The 10,501-nt window shown below is 42.7% G+C and overlaps 1 protein-coding gene across 2 annotated transcripts; it reads right to left on the bottom strand.

Moving 5' to 3' along the window:
* Positions 1–3,651: 3,651 nt before the first annotated feature.
* LOC132884258 (endonuclease domain-containing 1 protein-like) lies at positions 3,652–9,178 on the bottom strand. Of its 2 annotated transcripts, none has more exons than XM_060918076.1 (3): positions 9,041–9,178; positions 6,067–6,423; positions 3,652–5,675 (listed from the first exon to the last, which is right to left on the bottom strand). In XM_060918076.1, exons 2-3 carry the CDS (start codon positions 6,364–6,366, stop codon positions 5,079–5,081), a joined length of 897 nt encoding a protein of 298 aa, XP_060774059.1. In that variant the 5' UTR covers positions 6,367–6,423; positions 9,041–9,178; the 3' UTR covers positions 3,652–5,078. The 2 variants fall into 2 exon arrangements, with proteins under 2 accessions (XP_060774059.1, XP_060774060.1); XM_060918077.1 differs by having other exon boundaries at positions 6,067–6,419.
* Between the last annotated feature and the right edge of the window lie 1,323 nt (positions 9,179–10,501).

The following is a 10,501-nucleotide window of genomic DNA, read 5'->3' as shown; positions in this document are numbered from 1 at the left end:
ACACACACACACACTATTAATGTGCTGTTAAATTGTTTGAGTTTGTCGTTGAGAGTTTTAAAACAATCTCAAACGATCCCCACCAGAGTTATGAACATATACATTATTGAAAATCAATGGTATATTGTAAATTGTTGCTTGAACTATTTGAAGTTTTCCCTGTTCTACATTACATTCTGAAACATTAGTGAAATGGGGGTGCTGTGAGAAAAGTATAGCGACCCCTGCACTAAGGTTGGTGCCATGATTTAAAAAAGCTTGCCCTGTCCAGCTCAGTCCCCACTGCACCTCATTTTCTACAGAGCTGTGTGTCTCCTGTAAGAAGAGCACATCTACATTTTTACTTCTACTCCGCTCAATCACCATTCCTCCCTTATCCCTCGCACGCGCGCGCGTGTGTGTGTGGTTTCTGGATGTCTCTTTCAGCAAATCAGATTCATTTCACTGGATAACAGGTCACTAGTGGGCGGCACGGTGGTGTAGTGGTTAGCGCTGTTGCCTCACAGCAAGAAGGTCCGGGTTCGAGCCCCGTGGCCGGCGAGGGCCTTTCTGTGCGGAGTTTGCATGTTGTCCGCGTGGGTTTCCTCCGGGTGCTCCGGTTTCCCCCACAGTCCAAAGACATGCAGGTTAGGTTAACTGGCGACTCTAAATTGACCATAGGTGTGAATGCAGTGGCGGCTCCTAAATTTTTTTTCGGGGGGGGGGGCAATTTTCCCCCGTTATGTCTACACGGACCATAAATGTCCACAGGACTGAAGTAAATTGACCTAGGTAGCAAGTCAATAGTCAACCAAACCCAGAAAAACACCACGGTGACTGGAGCCCTCAGTTTCGTCTTTGCCTCGTAGAGCTAACTCGAACACTCCACAAAATTTCACGCGTTGGGTGAGCCAGTTTAATATGTGCCTGTTCTTGCTCACCTCATCGTTGTGGCGGTGAACTGCTAGCCTGTAGCCCTCATCCGGTTGTGTAGCGATGTTCACTCTCCCAAAAGCCGAAAATTTCAGGCAGCTGCCCATATGAATCTTTGATGACTCATGTTTTTTTATTTTCTCCGACAAATGACGCATGTCCGAAACTCCAGTGACCGTCCAAGCAGTGTTGTCCGTGGAGCCCCTCCAGGGTGGAAAAGTAAGCAGGGGGAGCAGAAAACCGCTGAGGCGTCCTTGCAGCCAGCTCGCCAGGATTTGCGCTGGGACCATGTTGAAGTAAAACCTCGAGTATATGATTCCCCCCCTTTGTCGAAATTTATGTTTAGATTTGGTCGAGGGGGTCCAGCTTGTTTTGTTGCCAATTTAGCTCGATTTGATCGCTGACTAAATGGAACTTCTTTTAAGGACCGCACTGAATTGCTTTCCGCATCCATCTCACCTCAGAAACTGAGCGGATCGAACCATAGACATATAAACATAGACACCGCATTGAGCTGGTGGCCCGTTGCTGGGATACGTCAGAGTGTCCGCCATATTGGATGTGGCAAATCTTCCCCGTAAACCAATGCAAGTAAATGGACTGAACTTCATAAAGCCCCTTTCTGCAATAATATTTAACTCGATGCCTTTTATTCACCCATTAAGACACACACGTATATATTTGGGAAACAAACAGGCATCAAAACAACATAGATAACTTTTAATGTGATGGTTATAAATAGTGTGCGAAATACCCTGTACACTGCAAACTAGCGACAGATACGCGATAGATAGCTCAGGTAAGCTAATCAGTCAGCATACCGTAGCAAGCTACCAAAACCTGAGGCCACAATAACCAACCTACAAGACTGAATATGATAAATGATGGAAATAGTGGAAGAACTGGAAATAGTGAATGAAAATAAAAATGTACTGTTTTATTTATTGAGTCACCACACAGACCTGCTCTCGCTGAGTAAAGTGAGCTGAATGAGCGCCAAACTGAGTTCGGCCAGGTTCTAACGTCATACCAAAACAAAATACATCACTGATTCCTTCACATTCAGAAAGGTTAAAAACATTCATCATACGTTCAAAAACGTTCATCATAGTGTGGCACTGTATTCTCTAATTCTCACTGCTTATAACTCTACACCCCCCCCCCCCCCCCCCAGTGGAGATGAGCTGGGAAACTGAAGACTGAAGGAACAGCTCCCTCTCTGATCCTGACTGTCTGACCTGTTCTGTCAAAATCCTTCATATTAGCCACAAAGTCAGAAAAATCTGTTCGTAAAATTACGTTATAATGACCAAATACAATAAAAAGTATTTTTCCAGTCTCACCTGTGAAAGGTAATCCCATGTGATCTCGTTTGGACGGTAAACCTGTTGGTACAGTTAAACGCAGCACATGAATGAGGCATCTTTATTCTCGGCTACTGTCTAGACGCTATACCAGAGACGGTTGAAGAATCTCCACTTTGCCTCATCCAATATGGCGGCGAGGATGACATATGATTCTATGCAGAATGCGGCGTCTATGTTTATATGTCTATGGATTGAACGAAACTTTGCTGTGCTTCGCAGTGACGTAAGCACATTAGGGCAAGCCCCCCCGGAACCCATAGAGACTGCATTGAAGTGTCAGTCAGGAGAAAAAAAATATATTAACATGGGATTCTATCAGTGAACTCTTGGGCGATTTTCAGCGTGACTGAAATCGCCCCAAAAGGAGCGGTACTCTAGAAGCAAGACCACCCTGATTGGACAATGGTACCCAGAGACAGATTAAAATGGCCTCGAGCAGTGCTGGTGAAAGTTTGTTTTAAAAAAAGAAAAAAAAACTTTTTTTTTTTTCGTTTTGGGAGTGCGTTGCCCAATCGCCCTTATGCACCAGCTGCCCTTGTGTGAATGGTTGTCTGTGTCTATGTGTCAGCCCTGTGATGACCTGGCGACTTGTCCAGGGTGTACCCCGCCTTTCGCCCGTAGTCAGCTGGGATAGGATCCAGCTCGCCTGCGACCCTGTAGAAGGATAAAGCGGCTACAGATAATGGATGGATGGATGGATGGATGGATGGATGGATGGATGGATGGATGGATGGAACAGGTCACTAGCACCCCCTGCTGGACAATGTCTTGGATGAAACCAGATTTGCCATACTGGATGCACTTTGTATCTTAACACCCCCCCCCCCCCCCCCACACACACACACACACCTCCCCCCACCCCCATGTCAAATTTTTGCGAATGAGTTACTAATTAGGTCAAATTGACGAATTTTCCAGGTCTCTCACAAGAATTTTATCTCCTCTCTCATTTCTCATCTGATTCCAGTTCTGATCGATGTTTTGGGTCGATATTCTCTTGAGGAACAAAACTTGGTTATTTGTTGATTTTGTTTTTTGTAAACAATTTGTTGACAACTTTGTTTATTTTCAGTTAAATTGCATCTCCTCTCTCAGTTCTCAATAGATTTCAGTTCTGATTGTTTCGTTTGAAAGAACTCATCCTTCTGCACAACACTTGGTCACTGTATTGTCAAATTTTGGGCTAATGAACTGCTTACTAGGTCACTTTAATGAGTTTTGTGACTTCTCGTTAGAATTGTGTCTCCTCTCGCAGTTCTCACCCGATTTCAGTTCTGATCAACAGGAAAAAAAGCATTAAATTCTGAAAACAATGTGAGAGGTTTACAGAAAGTGTCACTGTGCAGTGTGATGAAATGACGAGGCGATAAAATTGACCAGTTTCACAGCAAACAGTGAAGTTTTATTAAAGATCTGCAGGATGATGAACAGCGAGAGATTTATTATTTTGCAGAACTACAGAAAAGAATATTATGACTGTCATAGAACATGTTTAATGGATATTTCATAATATTAAATGTAATGATAAGTGGATGAAAAGTATCATGTGAAAATGTAATCGTTGGCAGCGTGCTGAGGTACGAGAAGAATGAAACACTGTGGGGACGTGTTATTATGAGAAATTAATCAACTTTGGTGGGAACAGTAACTCCATCACAGACACTTCACAGTTATTCCACAAAATCGAGTTGTACATGAGCTGATAGGCGATGAGGCACGTAGCACCAAGTGGAATAACTGTTTTATTCTATCCACATTCGCTGGATTTTGAGAAACAGAGCATTTTTTTTTTTTGCAAACCCAATAAATAAAAACTTTATACAAAACGTCCAACAAAATAATTTCCGCTTAGAAGGTAAACAAACCAGTGAAATGACAGGAGCGATTTGTGAAAAATGTGATAATAATTCTTGGAAAAATAAAAAGCAGATATGTTCTTACCATCAAATACTTTCATTCTATATTTTGTTGCTTCTTTTTTGTATATTTTGGGGTTTTGTTTTCGAGTAGAGTTTTTATTTCGTCCTTGGTTGGTTCAGTAACACGCGCCGCCATTTTGTTTTTCTCTACTCACAGTATATGAGCGGATATCCTAGTAATAGAGGAGCCAATCAGAGTGTGGGATTGCTCATATCCAGTGAATAGGGATAGAATAAAGTGTGTTATTAGCTCATCCGGCTGACAAGTGATGATTTTATTCCATTATGTGTTGTCCGTTGTCGTCCACGTTTCACGAAAATCACTTCTTCTCCCTCAATCTTCACCGATTTTGATTCTTTCTGGCATGAAGGTAGGGGAACCTATGGTACATATAACTTCTACCCAGATTTGCTTCATTACAATTATTAATGAAGTTATGAACTAATTAAGCCTTAATGAGCAGTTCAACAAAAATTGCTTTTTCTCGGTCAATTCCTCGTTGTTTTGGATTCTTTCTGGTAAATAGGTCGGTATTCCTAGGGTGGATATCACTTCTATATATAGCTTGTATATAGTGTATATAGCTCACAGCATTTATTGTGCAAGGTGGCCCACTTTAGATCGTTCCTTCTGGATGAGACGGGACCAGAGTGAGCTACGCTGTCATTGACGGTCTCGTTCCTTGTACCTCGCATTTGGTCATTGTTTTAAAGTTGCTTATCATTAAAGAAACCTTCTATTCCCAAAGCATAATAAATGCATTGCTGCAAGTGAATTAAATCAAAAAGAGAGTGAGTTTTTTTTTCTTTTTGAAGAAGTAAGTGGATGAAGCAGTTTTAGGTCTGACTCGAGAATCAGAGGGAATGAGCTTGGATGGTATTAATTCAAGCACAATGTGCCAAAAACACTGAATTCTTGTTTGTACAGCCTGGTGAGCTGTATGTTCAACCTATTAACACTCATCTGACTGAATTCAAAAGTTCTTTCATTTGGTTCATTTTGTAGAGTGAGGTAGGCCATTGAAATTCTTTCATTCTGATGGTTGTGACAACAGAAAGCAGTCCAGTAATAGCTGGGAATGTTAACGCCATTTTGAATTGTTTCACGTTTTTCTTTTACTTCTCTTGTTATGGGGATCCATTTATTCCCTGGAACCACCCCAGTCACGATATAAGTGGGGTTATTGTTATCTGGTCTGCACTGTTGGTTTATCACTCTCATCATTGGTGTCTCTACTCTTTCTGCCCATTCACCATTGCTGTGTTGTGTTTGTGGTGCTACGTTAGTAAACGCGAAGGTGGAATCTGCCTGATCCTGATTAGTAGCATACTGACGTGGAAACACGTGACCTCGAGTATATTCAGTTCCAGTAGTTCTCTGGCTCTCTGCATAATCTCTGTTCACAGCCTGGTGAAAGAACTTGTCCATCTCAGCAGGAGAGATCACAGTCATCTCTGGACTCTTAATGTTTTCCAGCTGTTATGAAGGAAGAGAAAGAAGCTGTTAGTCAGTGAAAACATTAACACGTCCTTCACGGGAATCAGAAACACTAAAACGTGCAGCACAGGAAGGTTTTAGCTTTCAAAGAGAAAACATTTTCATTGCTGTTTACGTGTGAACTGAACACACAGTGAACTGATGAGCAGCGACAAACATCTGACTGAGTTTGATTTATTAATTTTCACTTCATCATTCCAAAAGACTGAATTGTCTGGAAACGAGTTGCTCATCAGGATTGGCTGGAGTTTTATAAGTGCAGTTTAACAACCTCAGCAGCTTCTCAATTGATATTCACAGCATCTTTCTCCTTTCTGCACAAACATACAAATGCTGGTACAAATGTTCTGTTCGGTAGAACTTTACTCACCTCGGGCTCATTTTTCCACTCTTCGTTTCGGATGGTGTCCTGCTGACCAGTGAATCTGTAGGCTGAGTAGACTGGGATCCTCTGTTGAGTGTCATAGAGTGTAGCAAATCTGTATGCGTTTGCCCAGCGCTGGCAAATCTTTTTATACTGATACCCTTTGAAAATTGTCGGGGTGATGATGTCCTTTTTTATGTGGATGAAGGAATCAGAACACGTATTCTTGTTAAAAGCCTCCACCACCTCCGTCAGGATCGGTGAGGAGAAAGTGGCGAGCAGGAGCACCAGAGCGAGGAGCTTCATCCTGATACACGGTGGAGGAGTGTGAGGAGTGTGAGATGATGGAGAGCAGAAATCTACCTGAGGACAAGAGGAACACAATCAATACTCAAGTTCATCATCTGAATCCGTCCATCAATCTGTTAATCATCGTTTTAAACAAAGAAACAACAACAACAAAAAAATCAAACTGTCGTCTCCAATCTTCCATTTCATATCAAATCTCTTTAAACTCGGACAGTTTTGATATTTTCAGGTGATCTTTCTGTATCACAGCACGAGATAAACACGGTTCACATGTGATGAGAAGTGGAGTCTCTCAGTTAGCAACCTCTGTTGACAACAACTGACCTGAAGATTATTCTAAATATAACAGAATTAATTTAAAAATTATTCATTTCTTATTGTCTTACATCATTATTTAAAATAAATGTATGAAAATAAATAAGTAAAATAAATAATTTCCCAAATACTTAAGACGTTTTGTGGAGTAATTATCTGTGTAAGATTACAATCCATACAGAACTGAGAAAGAGAGAGAGAGAGAGAAAAAGCAGTGTGTATATGCACATGTGTGTGTGTGTGTGAGTGAGTGAGAGAGAGAAAAAGCAGTGTGTATATGCACATGTGTGTGTGTGTGTGAGAGAGAGAGAGAGAGAAAAAGCAGTGTGTATATGCACATGTGTGTGTGTGTGTGAGTGAGTGAGAGAGAGACCTTGACCTTTAACCAGTCCTTTAATAGTTGGATTATCATTAAATTAAATTACACCCAAAAAAAAAACAAAATACAAGACTGTGATTCAAAAATTAGGAAAAGGGAATGGTTCACTATCGTGTATAAAACCTCTCCATCTCCCCAAACAGAAAGAAAAGCTTCTAAATTCAACATCATTTTATAATATACAAACTCAACTTTCAGCCGAGCAGCTGTAAGCCCTCGAAACATCTGTGGACCCTGTCCTTTTCATTTTGTTCCTTCTACTGAGACAGATGCACATTTTTGCCTGACCTATCAGAAAGTTAACCAAATTGATATGTCTGCGTTGTGCTGCTATGTACCCTGGACCAAAGACAAGCAATGTATCTTCTAAAACCTCTCCTAACCCCCTGCGTATCGGCTGTAGCACAGAAAAAAGGGGACTCGGTCTGGGACAGCTGAGCCACAAGTGCTGCAGTGTCTCCTCATCATTACGAAAACGGCAATGACTCTCCATCCTTGGATCTATATGTGCCACATATCTGTTGGATCTACAGTATATGTGCCACAGCTCCACTGCAGATCTGCTGTGCATTTCTCTATGGAGGGTTTATATAGAAATCTGCAGCTACTTTTGGGTGATGAACTTGGTGCCAACACACCCAACCACCTTGACTCCCGTACACCAGCTAGTGATATTCTATTTAGAACCTTCACAGCAACTGCATACAAGGCCTTCTTTAATGATGCTGAGTACTGGAGTTTGAAAAGACAGAATGGCTCCATCTTCTTCCTCCTCCTGTTCCTCCACTGCAGCACAGACAGGCAAGGATGGAAAGTCAAGCACTGTAGTTGGTTGAGCCGCAGATTCGGCCCCAAGCACCTGTCTGAGAGAACCGGGACGTGCACTGAGCTGTTCCTCAGTCTCAGCTGTCTGACTGTCTCTCACTGCTTTAGTCTGTCCAACTCCACGACATCCAGGCTGTGCCTCAGTTTCCTCAACATCATTATAATTAGAGATGTTTGCCTCAGTTGTCATCTTTCTTTTCGTACCAGATCAAGAGGTATCAGTGTCTCCTGAGACCTGCTGTGTGATTTGCGGGGTCCCGCTGTGAGCGTCCCCCTCAGGCTGTGGCTCACCTGCACCACCGACCGCTGTTTGCTCTCTGTTCAGACAGGATGAGCGCTTATGTCCGACATCACCCCATTCAAAACATTTCATATTGTCAGAGCTCGCATACACTGTGGAGAAACCAATTTCATATTTCACCTTAAACGACATCTCAAGGGTTTGTGAGGGGCTGTTAAGACACATGAAAGCCTGTCTCCACAGGGACTGGACATGCTGCAGTCTAGCATCTTTACACCCCAGACGGACTGTCCTAAAACCACTGACAAACTTTCCGAACCGGGTCAGTTCTTTTTCGAGGAGCTCATTCGGGATAAATGGGGGAACACCTGACACGGTAATACATGTTGATGGTACAAATAATGGTGAGACAACAATAAACTGATCATCTAACACCAGGCCTTTCTCCACCAACAGGTGAACTAGACGCTCCTCGCAGACAAAAGCCATCATGACCTTATTCATACAAGAGCCGTAGGTGATGTTCTTGTGTCCGATTTGCTCTCCTACAGCCAGGGGAATTTGTTCAACGGTATAACGAGCGTCAGCCACCACTCTAACCCCATGTCTAATAGATGGGGGGGACCTCATTGAGGGTGGACGCCATAATTCACGGAACAAAATCCCAAACAATAACCACAAAATGATGAATTAAACTCCTCTCACCTTATGCCAAGAAACAAGTAGGAAGTAGAAAAAGAAAGTATCAGTCAGAAAACTTTCCCATTCATTCCACAATCACTCACACACCCAAACTCCCAGCATGCAGTGCTAGAGAGAGAGAGAACAGTGTGTATATGCACATGTGTGTCTGTGTGAGAGAGAGAGAGAGAGAGAGAGAGAGAGAGAGAGAGAGAGAGAGAGAGTCTCACCACTAGCTGCTGGACCTTGATGTTGAGGTTCAGTAGATGATGTGAGATGATGCCAGGAGGAGATCTTCAGAGAGAGAGAGAGAGAGAGAGAGAGATCTTTACCTGCAGAAGGAGCGTCTGCTCTCTCGCTCTCCTGTCTCAGATCCTCTCCTTTTTATAACACTGCTGTCGCTGATTCATGGTTAAAAAAGTCAAAGTCATGGTTAAGGAGAAACGAACACCCTTCCTGTCACATGTACACACTAATTCCTCTCTCAAATTTCCAAGTAATTACACACAGCCCTCCACAATTATTGGCACCCTTGTAAAGATTAGTAAAAAGATTAGAAAAAAATCCACATTTTAGTGAAGTTGCTTCATCTCACACTGAAAAAATGAGAAAAATCCAAACTTTAATAGATATGAATTTATTCAGAGGAAAATAAATCCCTCATCAAGAAATAATAATTTTCAACAAAAATACATGTGCCACTATTATTGGCACCCCTGCATTTAATAGTCCCTTTGTCCAGCCCCCTTGACCAGTAAAACAGCCCTGAGTCTCTCCTGTAACATTTTATAAAGTTGGAGATCCAGAGCAGGGCATCTCCTCTTGACACAATCTCTCCAGATCATCCAGAGTCCTCGACCCTCTCTTGTGCTCTCTGCTCTACAGCTCAGCCCACAGGTTTTCACTGTGGTTCAGCTCAGGGGACTGAGCTGGCCAAGGCAGAAGATTGAATCTGTGCTCAGTGGACCATTTTTGTGTTAATTTGGGCATCGGATCATTGGACTATTGGAACATTCAATGACAACCCAGTTTTAGTTTCCCAGCAGAGGAGCCAGATTCTGATTTAAAATGTCTTGGTGTTTCATGGAGTCCATGATGCCATGGACCCTAACAAGGTTTCCAGGGCTGTGGAGGAAAAACAGCCCCAAAACATCACAGAACCTCCACCATATTTTACAGCTGGGATCGGGTTGTCAATTAAAAGGTTGGATTTTTCTCTCATGAAGCCCATTTTAGCATAAAGGAACTGGGAAGTGGCTATAAGCTACTTTTCAGTGGAGCAAACCAGCAGGGAAGGAATGGAGTGGGGATTGTGATATCAAAGTATCTCAAAGATAGCATAGTCAGCATTAGCAGAAGGAGTGATAGGGTGATGAGCATCAGACTTAGTCTTGAGGAGACTGTGAACAGCCTGTGTGCATATGCACCCCAAACTGGCTGTGAGGAAGAAGAGAAAGAAGCCTTTTGGGTACAGATGGATCTGCAGACTGGTATGATGCCAGAGGAGAGTTTAATTCTGGGGGCTGATCCGAATGGACATATCGGCAGAGGAAGAGGAGTGGTGAAGAGAGTGCATGGAGGGTGAGGAATCTGAGACATGAATGAGGAAGGGGAGAGAGTGATAGATTACACTACGTCCTTTGATCTGGCGATATGCAACACTTTCTTCCAGAAAGAAGAGAACTGGTATG

Source organism: Neoarius graeffei, chromosome 4 (assembly GCF_027579695.1).
Source record: "Neoarius graeffei isolate fNeoGra1 chromosome 4, fNeoGra1.pri, whole genome shotgun sequence".
In the NCBI taxonomy this organism is placed as follows: domain Eukaryota; kingdom Metazoa; phylum Chordata; class Actinopteri; order Siluriformes; family Ariidae; genus Neoarius; species Neoarius graeffei.
This window is presented reverse-complemented; position numbering and strand designations above follow the sequence as displayed.

Excerpts from the sequence above, each read along its gene's own strand:
- LOC132884258 (XM_060918076.1), bottom strand. The coding sequence starts at position 6,366 with ATGAAGCTCCTCGCTCTGGTGCTCCTGCTCGCCACTTTCTCCTCACCG. Across the intron at positions 5,676-6,066 it reads AGTGGAAAAATGAGCCCGAG|CTGGAAAACATTAAGAGTCC; the intron begins GTGAGTAAAGTT and ends CCTTCATAACAG.